A 20,459-nucleotide genomic window follows, 5' to 3' on the forward strand; every position below is an offset into this window, starting at 1 on the left:
CAGCTTTCTACTTATGGCTAGCCAATTTTTCCAGCACCATTTATTAAATAGGGAATCCTTTCCACATTTCTTGTTTTTGTCACGTTTGTCAAAGATCAGATGGCTGTAGATGTGTGGTATTATTTCTGAGGACTCTGTTCTGTTCCATTGGTCCACATCTCTGTTTTGGTACCAGTACCATGCTGTTTTGGTTACTGTAGCCTTGTAGTATAGTTTGAAGTCAGGTAGTGTGATGCCTCCAGCTTTGTTCTTTTGGCTTAGGATTGTCTTGGCAATGCGGGGTCTTTTTTAGTTCCATATGAACTTTAAAGCAGTTTTTTCCAATTCTGTGAAGAAACTCATTGGTAGCTTAATGGGGATGGCACTGAATCTATAAATTACCTTGGGCAGTATGGCCATTTTCACGATATTGATTCTTCTTCTCCATGAGCATGGTATGTTCTTCCATTTGTTTGTGTCCTCTTTGATTTCACTGAGCAGTGGTTTGTAGTTCTCCTTGAAGAGGTCCTTTACATCCCTTGTAAGTTGGATTCCTAGGTATTTTATTCTCTTTGAAGCTATTGTGAATGGGAGTTCATTCATGATTTGGCTGTTTGTCTGTTACTGGTGTATAAGAACGCTCGTGATTTTTGCACATTGATTTTGTATCCTGAGACTTTGCTGAAGTTGCTTATCAGCTTAAGGAGATTTTGGGCTGAGACGATGGGGTTTTCTAAATATACAATCATGTCATTTGCAAACGGTGACAATTTTACTTCTTCTTTTCCTAACTGAATACCCTTTATTTCTTTCTCTTGCCTGATTGCCCTGGCCAGAACTTCCAACACTATGTTGAATAGGAGTAGTGAGAGAGGGCATCCCTGTATTGTGCCAGTTTTCAAAGGGAATGCTTCCAGTTTTTGCCCATTCAGTATGATATTGGCTGTGGGTCTGTCATAAATAGCTCTTATTATTTTGAGACACGTTCCAACAATACCGAATTTATTGAGAGTTTTTAGCATGAAGCGCTGTTCAATTTTGTCAAAGGCTTTTTCTGCATCTAAAACTACTAAAATGACAGAAACACCGTATTTCCCCTTTACACTTTTTAACTGCTCCTTTTGACATCTCTATTTTTCCCAATGGCACTGTTATTCTTTTGGTTACCCAGGTAAAAAACCACTGCAGTACCCAATTTTCTTTCTCTGACTTCGCAGTCTATCAATTACCGTCTTACTGACTCTCTCTGTACTATTCCTTTCAAAGCTGCTTCTCCTTTCAAAAATATTTATTTTAATAGGCATATTTTAAAATAAGAACACTTGCTTTATGAACAGTTTCCAAAATATTACCACAAAATAAAATTACTAATTCTATAATTTCATCTAATATCCAGTTAATATTCAGTTTCCCAACTGTCTCAAAAATGTAGAAAATAGATTCAGCCTAAGAGTTCATACTGGTTTTTTAAAATATTTTTAAGTCTAGAATGGCCCCACGTTTTTGAGATTGTATTTTCAGAAAGTATACAACCTTACTATTTTTCATAATCATTACCCTCCTTTACAAAACCACTACTACCAAAAGAAAGATATTCTGTCTCTAGACTTCTCCTCTCTCTAATCCATGTGAGGTACTGTTAAGATCATGTGACTTCAACACAAAAAGTCCCTGGTGATTCCCCATTGCTTAGCAAATGAATCCTTTATTTTTGACCCCACCATGTATAGTTTTCACAACCCAAGTCACACTTAAGTCTGCCATTAATAGCTTACACAGACTATCTTTTCTTTCAAACAAAACTCAACTCTACAATATCCTTTGTATATCCAACACTGTAATGCTTCTGTACATCTTTCATTCATTCCACAAAAAACATATTGAACACCATCCACAATCTAGACATTGGAGAGGCAGCAGTCAACAACCACAAAAAATTCTTGCCCTAGTTTAGCATACATTCCAGTGGGAAGAGGTAGAAAAAAAACCAAGTAATTATATAACATAACAGAAGGTAGTAAGTGCTAAGGAAAGAAGTAAGCAGAGGCGAGAGTGAACAGGAGTGTAAAGAATGAGAGGTAGAGTTTACAGTTTTAAATAGCAGTCACCGCCAGGCAGGGTGGCTCACGTCTATAATCCCAGCACTTTGGGAGGCTGAGGTGGGTGGATCACTTGAGGTCAGGAGTTCAAGACCAGCCTGGCCAACAATGTGAAACCTCGTCTCTACTAAAAATACAGAAATTAGCTGGGTGTGGTAGCAGGCGCCTGTAATCCCAGCTACTCAGGAGGCTGAGGCAAAAGAACTGCTTGAACCCGGGAGGCAGAGGTTGCAATGAGCCGAGATTGCTCCATTACACTCCAGCCTGGGTGCCAGAGCAAGACCCTGTCTCTAAATAAATAGCAGTCACTGAAGGCCTTACTAAAGTGACATTTAAACAAAGACTTACAAGAGATGAAAGCATATGAATAGATGAGGAAAGTGGGTTTTCAGTATCAAAGACATCAAATGCAGAGATCTTGGGGCAGGATTACAGGTAGCTGATATAAGAAATAACAAAAAGGATAGAACAGGTCACAGGAGAAAGAGGTGAGAAAGCGAAGCAAAGGATAATATAAAACCAGGGTAGGGATGGGCAACATAAGCAAGTCTTACTATTAGTTAGAGAAGTCTATGAACTGGGGGACAGAAAATGTCGGGAAGGGAACAACAGATCAAACTGAGAACATACAAGCACCAATGAAGTGATTGCTGAAATTTGTGCTTTTAGTGCAGGCGCAATGGCTCCTGCTTGTAATCCCACTGACATGGGAGGCACAGGTGAGAGGACTGCTTGAGGCCAGGAGTCCGAGATCAGCCTGGGCAACACAGTCACATCCTGTCTCTATATAAAAATAAAAAATTGACTGAGCGCAGTGGCTCATGCCTGTAATTCCAGCACTTTGGAAGGCTGAGGTGGGCGGATCACCTGAGGTCAGGAGTTTGACACCAGCCTGGCCAACACGGTGAAACCCCATACCTACTAAACATACAAAAATTAGCTGGGTGTGGTGGCGGATGCCTGTGATCTCAGCTACTTGGGAGGTTGAGGCAGGAGAATCACTCTGGGAGGCGGAGGTTACAGTGAGCCAAGACAGCGCCATTGCACTCCAGCCTGGATGACAGGGTAAGACTCCGTCTCAAAAAATAATAAAATAAAAATAAAAAATTAACCAGGCTTGGTGGCTACAGGTGTAGTCCCAGCTACCTGGGAAGCTGAGGTGGGAGGATCGCTTCAGCCCAGGAGTTCAAAGATGCAGTGAAATACAACTGCACCACTGCACTCCAGTCTGAGTGACAAAGCAAAATCCTGTCTCAAAAACAAACAAACAAAACAATTTGGGCTTTTAGTCTGAGTGAGACAGGGAGCCACTGGAGGATTCTGAGCAGAGGAGTTGCATGAACTCTCAGGTATGAAAAGGGTCATGCTACTGGCAGTATTGAGAATAGACTGTTGTGGGGTAAGGGTGGAAGCCCCATTAAGAGGTTTCTGCAATGAACTAGGTAAGAAATGATGGTGGCTTGATTCTAGGAACTAGTGATAGAGATGGTGAGTTAGTGATTCAGAATATATTCTGAAGGCAGAGGATTTCTTAACAGATTGGACCTGAAGAACAAAGGGAAGAAAGGAATCAAGGATGACCCTTAAGCTTTTGGGTATGAGCAAACAGAAAAATCGCATTTCCATTAACTGAGATGAAGATGCAGGTGGAGCAGGTTTTGTTTGAAAGACTGATAATTCATTGTTTACTCTCAATTGTCTCTGTTTATGTAGCTCATCCTCAGTATCCAGTTCTTACTCACCCTTTAAAAAACAAATTCAATTGTCATCTGTACAACAGAACTTTCCTGAACCAATTGTTCAAGTCAAAGTATTATCTCTAGTTCTGAATTTCCAAAGCCCTTCTTTTCTAAACTTCTCCCACGATTCTTATTAATTTTAAATTTAATTACATTTATGTATTCCAATTAGCCTTGATTATTAAACTTTAGGCTTCCAGAGGCCAGAGAATGTTTCTTGCTTATCTTGTATACTCTGGAACAAGGTACAGTGCCTCAAACACTGCAGGTCACAGTGAATGTTTGCTGAAGGTTGAGGGAATGAAAAACAACCAATGAAGTAATACAGTATCACTGGACTTCAGAGACCAAACAAACTCTAAAAAATTGTAGTTTGATTTGAATAGTGAAGGAAGGATGAGACGTACGAAAATTGGAGAAGTAGATGATAAAGTAAAAGGGAGTGCAACACAAGCCAAGAGAATACTTCCATTAATTTAGAGAACTCTATGAAACTTTGTAATCTAAATAATGAAAAGTGTTAGAAAAAAATAACAGGTTACATTGAGAATAACTCTAAATACCACAAAGTTGGATTTTCTTCTATGTATGATAATGTAATTATTGCATGTTCCTGAGCATAAGTTTAAGACATACAAGATCACTGACAGGCTGGGCATGGTGACTCACGACTGTAATCCCAGCACTTTGGGAGGCAGAAGCGGGCAGATTACAAGGTCAGGAGATTGATACCATCCTGGCTAACACGGTGAAACCCCATCTCTACTAAAAATACAAAATAGCCGAGCGTGGTGGCAGGCGCCTGTAGTCCCAGCTACTCGGGAGGCTGAGGCAGGAGAATCACTTGAACCTCGGAGGCAGAGGTTGCAGTGAGTCGAGATCGCGCCACTGTATTACAGTCTGGGCGACAGAGCGAGACTCCGTCTCAAAAGGAGGAAAAAAAAAACAAAAAAAACACAAAAACCATCACTGATAAAGATTAATCTTGCAAAGAGTTAAAATGACGGATCAAAAAGGGATCAAAAGCTATTTATTTAGAAGAGTACATCAACAGTCCAAAAATGAAGAACCAGGGTAGTAACAGAAAAATAAAAAGCAAGCATAAACTTCAATAAACCTAAATCTAAAATGAGCAAAAATACAACACAAAGTCAGATGTGCAAGCCAAAGTTAGTTTTAAAAAAAATTATGTACAACTACGAAAAACAAAATAGATGGTTTCTAATCATAAATATTTATAATAAAGTTTATTCAGGAAAGGTAGGATAAGTGAACACAAATAACCAAAAAAGAACTGAAAAATGTTATCAAAAATTAATCTCCCAGAACACACCAAACCCTAGAGGGACTTGTGGGTTCGGTTTTGTCTTGTTGGAGATTTTTTTTTTTTGAGTCTCACTCTGTCACCCAGGCTAGAGTGCAGTGGCATGATCTTGGCTCTCTGCAACCTCCACTTCTCAGGTTCAAGTGATTCTCCTGCCTCAGCCTCCTAAGTAGCTGGGATTATAGGCATGTTGGCATGCCCAGCTAATTTTTATGTTTTTAGGAGAGAGAGGTTTCACCATGTTGGCCGGGTTAGTCTTGAACTCCTGGCCTCAAGTGATCCACCCACATGGGCCTCCCAAAGTACTGGGATTATGAGTGTGAGCTACTGGGTCTGGTCCCTAGAGGCTTTTTGATTAAGTTCATCCAAACCTTCCAGAGGCAGGAAGTACTCAGGTTGTACTGCACTCAAGACAGAAAAAGGTAACCATTTCTAAATTGATCTCAGAAAGCAAGTAATAATCCTGATTTAAAAATAGAATAAGGTGATAAAAACTAGGGACCCATCTCAGTAGAGCTGCAAAATTGTTGCAAATAGAAACTAGTTGTGAAATAGTTTACACTTCAAAGCAAAACAATAATTACAGAATATCTAAAGGTACTACCTCAAAGGATAGTGTGAATTTGAAAGTGAGAAAGAGAAAGAGAGAGAGAGAGAGAATGTGTGTGTGTGTGTGTGTGTGTGTGTGTGTGTGTGTGTGTGTGTACAGGACTGCAATGCTGAATCATTATAATAAAGTCTAGTAATCAAAAAACCGTACTATTATATCCACTAATAAAATTTTAAATCAAAGTCCCATAAAACACTATCATGTAGAAAAAGCAGAATATGTCCCTCATAAAGAACACATATCTCGAAACAAAACCAACATCATAGTGGGACAAAAACGGGGTATTTCTATTTGAGTCTGAAAAAAGTAACAACGAGTATACTATCATTATTTCTATTATGATCTCTTCCAGAACTTAGTGCAATACATTAAGAAAACTATATATAAGTACTTAAACTGAGGACACAGAATTATCATTAGTTACAAATAATATAAACTGGAAAATGAAAGAAAATCAGCTGAAAACTAAGAGAAACTGGTATTGACTATAAAAATCCAATCTATTCAACTATATTCATAGAAATAAATCTAAGAAATGTGAAGAATCTACATTAAAAGAGCTACAAAGCTTAAGAGACATAAAAGATTTAAACAATAAAAGTATATGTATAGATACAATAGAAAAACTTGAATATTATAAAGACAGCAATCTTTCTCATTCCTCGAATCAATTCGTACACGTTGTGTGATTCCCCTCTATTCCAGAAGTTCTAGCCACAGAAGCCTTCTTTTATTCCTACAATACACCACATTGCTTCCCATCTGAGGACCTCTATACTTGCAATTCTATTTCCTATCCTCCTGTCCCGCCATGACTAGTCCATTTGAAGTCTTGATTCAAATGTCACTTCCTCAAATACACCTCCTGTTGGCTACCCTCTCTACTCCTGACCCCTTCCCCCAAATTGAGTCACTATAGATTTACCTTTTCTTAATGTCACTAATCACTACCTACAATAATTTTGTCATACTTTTTTTTACCATCTGTCCCCCTTAAGATAGGAGGTCTTCTCTAAGATACGACTCCTGTCTTGTTACTGGAGTGTGATAGCATAATTTGGCAAAACTATGTGCTAATTCCGTATTTTGGTACAGAATAAATGTTTTATAAAGTAATTTTTAATGACATGAAAGCATTCATGATGCACTATTAAATGACTTAAGTAACAAAGTATACATAATGGTCCCATTTTTATAAAACTAAAAAAAACACATATTCTCTAGGTGGTATGTTACAAAGTAATACATCAGGAAAATACTAAATTCTAAATCATTCTTGACATAACAGAAAAACTGCTCACCTGCTGGCCTTGAGGACTTTGCAAGATCTGAGCCACAGCCGCGAGTGTATCTGTATTTGTTATCTGAGATACCCACGGATCAGGTAAGCCTTGGACCACATTGGCCGGAGTAACAGGTGTCACAGGAGTTCCTTTAAAAAAGAACATCACACTCCCCAAATAAATACATAAGTAAAAAACTAAGACTTGAAAAAGCAGAATTTATTACTTTTATAAAATACATGCACACATATTAAGTTTTTATTTTACTGTGTCCACTTTGAAAAATCACTTAAAATCCTTTACAGAATTAGGTAGGTTAAACACACACACACACCCCGAAAGGATCTGTCCAAATTTGTCCTCTTCAATTAACTCAGTTACTACAGTGTCCCCACTTATGCTTGGGAGATAGTGTTCCAGGAACTCCAGTGGATGCTTGAAACCAGAGCTAGCACCAAACCCTATATATGCTATGTTTTTTTCTTATGTTCACATATACCTATGATAAAGGTTAACTTATAAATTAGGTACAGCAAGCAACAATAATAGATTAGCAACAACAATAACTAATAAACTATACTGTGAAAAAACTTATGTGAATATGGTCTCTCCCTCTTTTTCTGTATCTGTCAAAGTATCTTATTGTATTATACTCACCTATTTTCAGACTGTGGTTGACTGCTAGTAATTGAAATCACGGAAAGCAAAACTGGATGTGGGGAGACTATTGTACTTTTAAAAAGCCTACAATACTTAACAGCCATTAAAAATCTTACTTTAGAGACAAAAATTCAGTAACATGAGGAAATACTGAAAATACAATCTTCAATAAAAAATTTTTATGATAAGTATACATAACATAAAACCATGTTTGGGCCAGGTACGGTGGTTCACGCCTGTAATCCCAATGCTTTCTGAGCCCAAGGCAAGAGGACTGCTTGAGCCCTGCAGCTCGAGACCAGCCTGGGCAACACACCAAGACTCCATCTCCAACAACAACAAAAAATCAGCCAGGCATGGTAGTGCATGCTTGTAGTCCTACCTACTTAGGAGGCTGAGATGGGAGGATCACTAGAGCCCAGGAGGTTGAAGCTGCAGTGAGCAATGATCACACTACTGCATACCAGCCTGGGTGACAGCACAAGGTCTCAATAAACAATACATCAATTTTTGTTCACACACACACACACAAAATATATACGAAATGCTAACCAATTTAATTCCTGGAACTATGATTTTTTTAAAAAAAAAATTTTTTTTTTTTTTTTTTTTTTTTTGAGTCAGAGTTTCACTCTTGTTGCCCAGGCTGGAGTACAACGGCACGATCTCACCTCGCTGCAACCTCCACCTCCTGGGTTCAAGTGATTCTCCTGCCTCAGCCTCCCCAGTAGTTTGGATTAGAGGCGCCTGCTACCACACCCAGCTAATTTTTTTTTATTTTTAATATAGACAGGGTTTCATCATATTGGCCAGGCTAGTCTCCAACTCCTGACCTGAGGCGATCTGCCTGCCTTGGCCTCCCAAAGTGCTCAGATTACAGGTGTTAGTCACTGCGCAGGGCTGGAACTACGATAAAAACTTTTATCATAGCCATTTAAATGCCTCAAGAGAACATGATTTTGAAATTTTGGTTTTGTTAAATAATTATTTCAGGGTTTCTTAAAAAATATTAAATCCCCCTAGTATCCTATAAATACCAAGTTGATACAAATCCAAGTATAAGAAGTTACAGACAACCTAAATCAGGAAAAACCTAATTGACACACCAAATTTCTAAGGTTCATTGTATTTAGGTTTCTGTGAATTAAAAGAAAATTAGTTTTCTACATTTTAGAAATAATTACATACAAATATATCTAATTTTATTTTTCTCTACAAATATTTTCTTTCAATTATCTAATGCTAGACAAATTTTCCTGCACTGTCGAATTATTTTTCATATGAACAGTCATCCAAAAAGTATGAGTAGAATATTTAGACAACAAATCTATAATAAAGCAACATACCTGGAGTATTGCTCATAGCAGTGGTAGTGCTGGCCAAAACAGGTGTGACAACAGGAGGTGGAATCCCAGCTGCCATATCCAAAAGAGGCTGAATAATCTCACTCTTAAATACATTATTCTTCTGCCATAAGTTTAGTACTCTCACTATTTTACTCTAGAGAAAAAAATAAACATGACATTTTGTTTTTTGCTCTCAAAACCTTGGTACAGTCATTTCATAGAGGCTATCTGGGCCCTGAATGGAAAGGAGAAATTAATAATACCTCAATGGTACTTTCTAGCCCTAAAATTCTATGTTTCTATCATTTTGCATTTGCTACCTTAAGGTGCTTAAAAACATGTTAATGCTGATAGACATGCAAATTAAATGAAAGTTCCATTTAGTTGAAGGCAGAGATGACATCTAGGCTTCCTCTCTTATGTCACTTCTAATGATATGGATGGTAACACTGACTGGAGACCTGTCTTAAGTATTCTGAGGGTGAGCCAGGATTCATCTCAGTACTAACGTTATATTTATAGTTGATTTTAACTTTGTCTTACACAATGTCTATTTTTTGAACAAATAGGTAACTTGTAGTACAAAGTCCTTATCTAATGTGACTTTTAAAAAGTTTCATTTTACAAACTACTTGAGGAGAGGGCATTTCCTCATAGAAGAATTTAATCAAATTACTTCCTTTTTTGAGCATCCTGCCATGAATGCTAATTCCCTACTGACACTTTGAACCAGAGATGGACAAACTTCTGTACAGACAGAATATGAAGCTTAACCATTTCTTCTCTCTTCATTCCCTCTTTTCTTTATTCTTTCCTATTCCCTTTCCCCTTGTAGAATGTCAGTGTCATACTGGCATTACTTAATCTGGCCCTCAGAATGATGAATCATGCTCCGTATGAATAATGTTCTACATTATTTCATTTCCTAAAATTTGAGTCCTTTACCATTTTGTAAATTAAAAAAAAAAAAAAAAAAACATAAAAAACGTGCTTGCTACTGGCAAGCAGACTTTGACATCCTGAACCATCTCATTTTCTCTTCTTGATATGCCCCTGAACTACAGCACTGCATCCTATTTTATATTCCTCATAAAGAGTCTCAACAATGCCCATCCCAACCCACACTCTAATCATTTTACCACCAAATAAATCACATTTTTGTTTTAGTGTCAACCTCTTTCTGGATTACTCAAATAGTCAGAGTTCTTCGTATTTTTTGTAAGGTTCCAGTCAGTCATATAATATTTATGCAGCTGCTATAAAATTCATGAAATATTTACGATCTATATAACGCTGCTGCTGATCTTGGTCTCAACCAACATTTAAAAAAAAAAAAAAACCCTTAGTATCCTCATTTATAAAATAAGACAGTATACCAGAAGGATTCTCAGGTCCCTTTTCTCAATCTCCAAACTGTATTAGACTGTTTAAGCTGGCTAGTATTTTAAACGTCTAGCCACTCTCAAATTTTGAGCATCTTGGGAGGGAGATATACCCTTTGTTAGTTACAGCTCTTCTTATAGCAATACTATAACGTACTTCTATTTCATTACTTATACCCTAATCTCAGTCATTTCATATGAAAATCTATTTCATTGGGAAATTCTATTTACCTACTGCCTGTCTCTTGTTATACTCTGCGTATCATAAACTTGAAAAGACTAGTTATTAGTGACTTCTATTTCTTGGGTAATTCTGAAATCTAGTAACATAATTAGCAGTATTTAGAGAAAACTTGGTAACTAGAAAAATTCCTACTTATATGTCTCCCTTGGTTGTATTAAAGTTTTACATATCCTGAAAGTTTCAAACTTACAGGCAGAAAAATATGCCCAATGAAAAATAATGTCTCAAGATGTTCTACAGTATTTTATAAGAAGGATCAGCAGTTCCATCTATTATACTTTGCTTCTGAAAATAAACATTTCACTCAGAGCACACACGTCAGAGTAACAATATCCTGAATTCATATTATCACTAATAAAAGCCTAACAGTTATGTAATAATTATTTTCTTGATACTATCACCAAACAACCTGATTCACAACTATATACTATTATGTAATAACTATTTTCTTGATACTATCACCAAACACTCTGATTCACAACTGTTTAGCACATAACTATTCTGCAAACAAGTACTAAGTCCTAGTTACTACTATTGTGATGCCACTTATTCCATTAGGAAAAAAAAAAAATGACAGAGGCTAAAATCAAGTACAAAAAAAGAACATTCTGTTAAATGTATATGTTTTACAAAGTAAAATAGCAATTTTCAGAATAAAGATCTCGTTCATCTTTAAATCCCTCATAATATTACAGTGATATTTTAAAACTATGTCCAAACTATATTAATGTGCAAATGTGTGTATTTCAAATGAGGCATAAGAAAATTACAGAGACTGCTTCACACTTTCTGATTTGACTATTTCTCCACTCTAAAACATCAGCACTTGGAAAATGCTTTATATTCTTCTGCTTTATATAAAAATCTTTCAGTTTCCAAGCCACCCATCATATACTTTAAAATTGGCCAGCACCTAACCACTATCATTCTATATATCTACATACAACGTCCCTCATTTATGATTGAAATTACAATGTTAATCTATACTCTCCCCCTATGGTTAAAAGAAAGCCCTATTCCATAAGCCCTAGTATGAGATATATTATGAAATCTACACATTCAAGAAAGATTTAATCATCAGAGCTGACTGAAATCCAAGTCCAAACTAGTGAAATTTCTAAATCAAAGTAAAGTGACTTCTAAAAAAATATATGTATAAAATTTCAGATTAGTACATTACTTCAAGTGGGAGTCTAAGGTACCCATTTTAGAAATCAATTATGACAGGTCACTTAAAATTGGAAGCATTCTAGGTCAGGCTCGGTGGCTCACGCCTGTAATCCCAGCACTTTCAGAGGCCAAGGCGGATGGATCACGAGGTCAAGAGATCGAGAGCATCCCGGCTAACAAGGTGAAACCCCGTCTCCACTAAAAATACAAAAAAATTAGCTGGGCGTGGTGGCGGACGCTTATAGTCCCAGCTACTCGGGAGGCTGAGGCAGGAGAACGGCGTGAACCCGGGAGATGGAGCTTGCAGTGAGCCGAGATCACGCAACTGCACTCCAGCCTAGGTGACAGAGTGAGACTCTGTCTCAAAACAAATAAAATTTTAAAAAGTAGAAGCATTCTTTTGTCTGCACAGAATTATTAAAGTACTAAGGTAATTAAAAAGAAAAATCGAAAACTTTCTGTCTTGAGGAGTATATCCAAGAATAGTTCACAAAGAATATAGCATAATAAATTTATCTCCAGCCGGGCGTGGTGGCTCACACCTGTAATATCAACGTTTTGGGAGGTCATGGTGGGCGGATCACAAGGTCAGGAGTTTGACACCAGCCTGGCCAACATGGCGAAACCCCATCTCTAGTAAAAATACAAAAAATAACTAGCAGGGTGTGGTGGCAGGCGCCTGTAATTCCAGTTACTCAGGAGGCTGAGGCAGGAGAACACTTGAACCCAGGAGGCAGAGGTTGCAGTGAGCCAAGATCGTGCCATTGCACTCCAGCCTGGGTGATAAGAGCAAGACTCCATCTCAAAAAAGTAAATAAATTTATCTCCATAGCTATCCATTATAACAAGATTTTTTTCTGATTCAAGACTATATAATAGCTATGAAAAATAACTACTTAATCTTGTTGTACTCAATATAAAGGTGAACCATTTGTGGTGAGCTTTGAAGTTCTGTGGTTCTTCCATAAAACAAACATGAATCTTCATCTATTCTCATCTTTCCATACTTAATCAACAATGCAATCAACCCTGTCAGAAAAAGCACACCTCAATTTCCAAATCAACATCCAAAATAAATAAGCTAACCTCTCAGAGCAAGTAAAAGGATAAGCAACTCCTTTTCATGCTTGCTCATGATCCAAAGCTTTCTTTTTACTTGCTATTTATAGAATATTTACACATTTAGATCTTACACACACCAGACTTAGTAGTGTGATTAATAAAATTCTACCATAATAGAAGAATTTTAATATGCAGTTAAGTATCAACTCATGTCAAATAATAATTCCAAATTGACTGTGTGTGAATAAGTTTCATGTAATTGCAAAAGCTTATTTTAGCCATTTTATTTAACACCAATTGCTTCAATAAATTAAAAAGTAGCAAATCTGCTACATCTTTCTGTACTAAGAAATTCAAAGAACAAAATGGAACATGGACACCGTAATAATTAAATATTCACATTTGAAATAACTAAGAGCAAATGAGAACATAAAGATATATACAGTCCTGTGCCACTTAATGACAAGGATATGTTCTGAGAAATGGTATCATTAGCAGATTTCATCATTGTGTGATGTGTACTTACACAAACCTAGACGGTACAGCCTACTACACACCTAGACTATACGTCACATTCTATTGCTCCTAGACTACAAACATGTACAGCATGTCACTGTACTGTACACTGCAGGCATTTTTAACACAATGGTATTTGTGTACATAAATGAGAAATGGTGAAATAAAAATACGGTATTATCATCTTAGGAGACCACCACTGTATATGCGGTCTGTCACTGAAACATCATTATGTGGCACATGACTGTACTAAGATAATATGAAGACTAATTAACACCAAGAGGGTACTGTTATCTACTCTAAAACAAACAAACAAAAAAATCAGCAGCATACCTTGTCATCCCCAGGGCAACGATATAAATTCTGGAAAGTGCTAATGATGTTATTACTAAATCTGGGTGCAAACACATCCTTTTCTTGACCAAACTGATGTCTGGATTGTCGCACAATGGAGTCAATAACATAAAGTCCAGGTACTTTGTATTCTGGTTTACACTGATGAAAAAGGAAGAATGAAAAGGGAAGGAAACGAAAAGGTAAAATTCTTGATAGACAAAAATCATCATAAACCCTGTGTAAATACAAAGACACTGCCTATGCTGAGGTAATGAATATTCACACATTGACTACTCCAGTATCGTCAGTTTCTGGAATGGCATTTTAAAGAATCTACTTTGACTACTCTATACATTCAGAAGTTCTAAAATAGTACTACATGGATTCAATGACATAAAATGATGAATAAGGTACCATTACAATTTTTAAAATTTGTTTAATCATTGTGAAAAGCTACATGGAAGAAAGAAGCAAATTCAGGAAAGAAGGGCTCTAGCAAACACACTGCCAACATGCCTCAGACTTCATCTGGAACACACAACAAAAGGGTTCCTATACAAATGAAAAGAACAATGCCAAATGGCAAATTATAAAATTGTAAATACAGAGGCCAAAGTTTCCATTTATTTCCCAAACATAACATCTATAATTCTGGGGATCCATCATGTATCATCCAGCCTGGAATGCAGTGGTGCCATCATGGCTCACTGCAACCCCGACCTCCCAGGCTCAAATGAACTTCCATCTCAGCCTTCCAAACAGCTGGGACAACAGGTGCACAGCGCTAATTCCTGTATGTTTTTTTGGAAGAGACTTGGTTTCACCATGTTGTCCAGGCTAGTCTGAAACTCCTGGGCTCAAGCAATCCTCTTGACTAGATCTCCCAAAGTGCTAGGAATACAGGCACAAGCCACCGTGCCCTGCCTCCCCTACTTTCTGAACATAAGCTTTTTTAGCCTATGTAGTTAGGCAAGCACAATGAAGAATCCTTTTACTTGCAAGCTTTCTGCGCAGTATCTTTAGATACACAGACATTAACATTTTGTGGGACAGAATTTCCTTCATTGGTAGATTAGGCATTTTTGCTACATAAAATGGCAAAAAAATTATTTAGTATGATTTAGTATTTTAAATAATTTTAATACTTGGAAAACCTGGCTAAGTCATCAACTAGAAACCTGAGAGAAGAATCAAGACAAGGAAATCTGCAATACTTTAAAATTTTCCTCTTTAAGTACCATTAGACTCAAAACAAGACTAAGACTCTCTAATTGAAACCGCCTTCGCAAAAATTTTAACTGAGAAAGTTACGACAGTGAAAGTGAGCAGACCTAACCAACTCCATCTTGCTTCTAACTTTTAAGCTGTCCTTGTCATTCCTGGGCCTGGGCCGAAATAACATTGGGAGGGGATTTAGTTTATGGTTTGATTCAGAAACAAAATTAATATTTAATAATAGTCTTTTCCCAAAAAGACCCTCTTCTTGCCTGGGTACCAGTCTGCCTTTGTAAGACTAACAAATTAGTTACAAGATTAGAAATTACAGTTTAGGGTCACACAGCGTCTGAACCTCCCCAAATTGCTCCTGAGTATAACATCACTATCATAAAACCTAAGATCAGTGCTTGAGACATTTTGCAGACCTTTCACTGGATGGATCAGCTGACATTACCCAGGCTGGTAATCTGGCTCAACCAGTTCTGCGATCCCACCCAGGAACAGAAGACAGTAAGAAAACCTCACTTCGACCTCCCTATGATTCCATCTGCAACCTGACCAACAGCACTCCCCAACTTCCTGAGCCCCTACCCACCAAATTATCTTTAAAAACTCCAATCCCCCATCCCCGAATGCTCTTGGAGACTGATTTGAATAACAATAAAACTCCAGTCTCCTGCATAGCAGGCTTTGCATGAATTGCTCTTTCTCCACTGCAATTCTCCTGTCTTGATAAATTGGCTCTGTCTAGGCAGCAGGTAAGGTGAACCCACTGGGCAGTTACACAATGGCATAAGGTATTTTTACTGTAAATAACTTTCTAAAGCATATCATATTAAGTTTTTATAGATATACCATTTTTCAACTATATTCTAGTAATTTCCAATTTCTTATTTTATAGAGAAATAGCCTTTTTAGGGGGAGAAAGATAAGAACGAATAGGGAGAATGCACCTTTAAGTGTATTTCCATGATTTTTCATTTTGTCATCCAAGTTATCATCTGCAGGTTAACATCTGTTATGGTTATTTGTCAAAGAACCTTCTAAGTAAGTTGGACCATACACTTTGCAATATACAAATACACCTTAAATAATTATCCTATTTTTAGAATTTGTGCTCCCGCCTGCAGGTACTAAAAGGTGATATTAATTTAAAGACAACAAAGCTAGAGTGGTAGAAACAGAAGCATGTGGCTATACCTGCAAAGCACTGAATAATACTAATGGTGTGGCATGTAAGAAAGATGGCTCCATAGATTAGAAAAATTTAAATCTAACAATACCAAGTGCTGACAAAAATGGGAAGCAACACAAACCCATGCATTGTGAGGAGGAATGTAAATCAGCACAATCATAGTAAAACTAATTTAGTATTATCTAGCCACAGTGAAGAAATGCATACCCTTTAACCAGCAATTCCACTCCTACAGAAATGCAAGCTGTATCAGGATACTTATAATCCTACATATATAAATATTACACTGTTCACAGCAATACTGTACAGAATTGCAAAAACTAGAAAACACACACAGTGTCAACAGGAGACATGGGCAAGCTGCTGTCTATTCACATAATGGAAAATATACAGCAACAGATAGTAATAAATACTGCTACACACAAGGATGAATCCTAGACACATGATGTTGACTAGGAGAACTGTATAAAAAGAATACATACCATAGGATTACATTTAAGAATTTAAAATACATTAAACCACTTTAAGAATTCATTTTATACAAAGTAAAACTATAATGTCAAGCAAGGACATGACACAAAAGTCAAACTGTGGTTACCTGGGTAGGGGGTGTGCAAGACATGATTAGGAAGACGTACTTGGGGCTTGTGGGCTTCAAAGTTCTACTTCTTGAAATGAGTGGGAGTTACATAGGTCTTCTCTTTATAAAAATTTGGCTGTATTTATTGTTTTCTGTACTTTTCTACAGATGTACATAGAAACCTCACAATAAAAAGAAATACAGTTGTCCCTCAGTAGCCCTGGGGGACTGGTTCCAAGACCCCTGCAGATATCAAAATCCAAGGATGCTCAAGTCCCTTATATAAAATGGGCAGTATTTGCATATAACCTACGGACATCATCCCATATACTTTAAATCAACTCTAGATTACTTTGAAAATCTAATACAACGCCTACACATCGCTTCATTCACATTGTACTCAGTGTACAGGAAATTCAAGTTTTGCTTTCTGGAATTTCGTGGACTATTTTTTCCCCAAATTTTGATCCCAATAGGCTGAACCCATGGGTTGGAACCCACAGATACAGAGGAGTGACTGTAATTATATAAACATCCCTGGTTTCTTAAATAAAGCAAGAAGCAAAAGTTTCTCTAATCATAATGATTAAGAATGATAAGCTTAAGATATATTTGAAACGTAAATTTAAGAAGTGTGGAACTTACGTTGATCTAAAATATCCTAGGGAAAACGAGCTTTAATAAAAGTACATATGAAAAAGTGAGAATCTGGAAATACACTCCTTTCAAACTGCTTGTGCCCATGTACAAAAATCTTTTTGTATCCTACCTCCAAGGGTAAAAGTATACTTATGATAAAAGTTTAGTTACAGAATACTGCACCCTACATGAAAAAAATATATATGTATCTCAAGACACCAGAAGTAAGTAAATATAACAGCCATCTTTCTTTTTCTTTTCTTTTTTTTTTGTTGAGACAGAGTCTCGCTTTGTCGCCCAGGCTGGAGTGCAGTGGCCGGATCTCAGCTCACTGCAAGCTCCGCCTCCCGGGTTCACGCCATTCTCCTGCCTCAGACTCCCGAGTAGCAGGGACTACAGGCGCCCGCCACCTCGCCCGGCTAGGTTTTTGTATTTTTTAGTAGAGACGGGGTTTCACTGTGTTAGCCAGGATGGTCTCGATCTCCTGACCTCGTGATCCGCCCGTCTCAGCCTCCCAGAGTGCTGGGATTACAGGCTTGAGCCACCACGCCCGGCCTCTTTTATTTCTTTGAGACGGAGTCTCACTCTGTCACCCAGGCTGGAGTGCAGTGGCACAATCTCAGCTCACTGCAACCTCTGCTTCATGTGTTCAAGCAATTCTCCTGCCTCAGCCTCCTGAGAAGATAGGATTACAGGCGTGTACTACCACGCCTGCCAACTTTTTGTATTAGTAGAGACGGGATTTCACCATTTTGGCCAGGTTGGTCTCAAACTCCTGGCCTCTCAGGTGATCTGCCCACCTTGACCTCCCAAAGTGCTGGGATTATAGGCGTGAGCCACCGCGCCTAGCTCAGCCATCTTTCAATGTGGGCTCAATCCTTCCTCTGGAAAAATATCAAAGAGCAGAAGCATAAATGTTTGGCTTCATTGAAAAATACATATCCACTGCAAAATATCAACCACCATAACAACCACGTACATAAAGCTACCAGATCAAGTTTCTAGAAAACAAAAAACTTTCATGATGATAATCTTTAGACAGTTTAGCACCATCTTTTCATTTATTATTTACAAAGTAAATGTAACCTGAAAATCACCACAAATAAGCCACATTTCTTGCTCTTACTAAGTATGCAGCACAGGAAATTTGAAGAAGGTAATGATAGCCAAAAACTTACAGATTAAGGCAACAGTAAATCATCTACAGACCATTTTCAGAGCCAGAAAGATGAAATTTATTTTCGACTTCACTGTATCTAAGAGTAGCCACAGTACCACAGAATGTATTTCACTATAACAAAGCATCTAGATTTTTTCAGAATAAATAGTTCTGAATGATAATATTCAATCTTATTCTGAATCTAGTGGACAGATTTGTTTGCAGTACTCACACAAAAAAGGCAGGGGATTTCATACAGACAAAAAGAGTTGGGCAAACTCTACATATTTTTGGAACAGAGCTCAGGATTTCATTTTCGCATTTCAAACTAGCAAATGAGAACAGAATGGTTAGCTATGGATGGTAGAAAAGTCACCAAATCATGAGGTCTCTGGCTCAAAAAAAAATTTATTGCCTTTAGGATTCAGGACAACTAAGGTAAGTTAGTTATTTATAATGCAAATATAGGGATCTATGATGGTTAACACTGAGTGTCAACTTGACTGGATTGAAGGATACAAAGTATTGATCCTGGGTGTATCTGTGAGGGTGCTGCCAAAGGAGATTAACATTTGAGTTAAATGTTCCCAGTGAGCTGGGGAAGGCAAACCCACCTTTAATCTGGATGGGCACTATCTAATCAGCTGCCATCAAGTATAGAGCAGGCAGAAAAATATGAAAAGGCGAGAATGGCCTAGCCTCCGAGCCTACATCTTTCTCTCGTGCTGGACGCTTCCTGCCCTCGAACACTGGACTCCAAGTTCTTCAGTTTTGAGATTCAGACTGTCCTTGCTCCTCAAGCTTACAGACAGCCTGCTGTGGGACCTTGTGATCGTGTAAGTTAATACTTAATACTTAAACTTCCCTGTGTGTATATGCATATATACATACACGCACACATATATCCTATTAGTTATATCTATACGTACCCTGTATACGTGTGTATATATACACATATACTATTAGTTCTGTCCCTCTAGAGAACACAGAAGTTCTAAAACGTGTCTTCTAAAGTTTCCTTATCTGTTTGTAACTCCAGCCTTTGCTGCTGCTGTCATCCCCGTTTTGTTTTTTTGTTTCTTGTTTGTTTGTTTTTTTTTTTTGAGACAAGCTTTTGCTTTGTTGCCCAGGCTAGAGTGCAGTGGCACAATGATGGTTCACTACAGCCTCAACTTCCTCCTGAACTCAAGCCTCAAGCAATCCTTCCACCCCACCCACATAAGCAGCTAGGAATACGGGCACTTGCCACTTTGCCCAATTACTTTTTGTAGTTTTTAGGCTGGGACAGGGTTTTGCCATGTTTGCCCAGGCTGGTCTCCAATGCCTGAGCTCAAGCAATCCACCAGCCTTGGCCTCTCCCAAACTGCTAGATTGCAGGCATGAGCCAGAGTGCCCAGGTGTTTCTGTCTTATAAAGCTAAGACACAATCAGCATATGAACTGATTTTTGGCAAAATCAATTAGGACAAGGCCAGAGGCCAGAGTATTCTTTAGAGTAGTTTTCTTGGCCTAAAGGAAATCATATTTACTGTTAATTTTTCATTTACCGTCATCTATTACTGCATAAATCTTTCATGACTAAAACATGGGTTCATGGATAACATATGACCAAACTACAGCCACACTTCTCCTTTATACAATTTATGCTATATGAACAGAATATAAAATGGTACGGCCATCCTGGAAAACAGTTTGGTAGTTTCTTATAAAATGGAGACATGTACTTACTATCCCAAAGAAATGAAACTTCCATTCACACACACAAAAACTCTGGGTATACAAGTGTTCCTAGCAGCTTTATTCGTAATAACCAAAAACTAGAAACAACCCAGATGAACCCCAATAAGTGAATGATTAAACTGTGGTAAATTCATACCCTGAAATACTACTCAGAAATAAAAAGGAAGGAACTATATGTC

General features: G+C 37.6%; 1 protein-coding gene across 13 annotated transcripts in view; it reads right to left on the reverse strand.

Moving 5' to 3' along the window:
• The window catches only part of SCAF8 (SR-related CTD associated factor 8), a 227,473-nt gene that overhangs the window by 162,014 nt on the left and 45,000 nt on the right, over positions 1–20,459 (reverse strand). For 11 of the 13 annotated variants that reach the window (XR_012095005.1, XR_005241337.2, XR_012095006.1 and 8 more), the window contains 3 exons: positions 13,748–13,909; positions 9,041–9,194; positions 7,053–7,183 (listed from right to left, as the gene is read on the reverse strand). Coding sequence is in view for 7 of the 13 variants with exons in the window: in XM_008007654.3 (XP_008005845.1) it covers positions 7,053–7,183; positions 9,041–9,194; positions 13,748–13,909 (447 nt within the window). In the remaining 6 variants the exon portion in view is untranslated. The remainder of the gene's footprint in view (positions 1–7,052; positions 7,184–9,040; positions 9,195–13,747; positions 13,910–20,459) is intronic. The other 2 variants (XM_038001136.2, XM_038001135.2) reach the window with 1 other exon arrangement.

This window comes from Chlorocebus sabaeus, chromosome 13, assembly GCF_047675955.1.
Source record: "Chlorocebus sabaeus isolate Y175 chromosome 13, mChlSab1.0.hap1, whole genome shotgun sequence".
Lineage (NCBI taxonomy): Eukaryota > Metazoa > Chordata > Mammalia > Primates > Cercopithecidae > Chlorocebus > Chlorocebus sabaeus.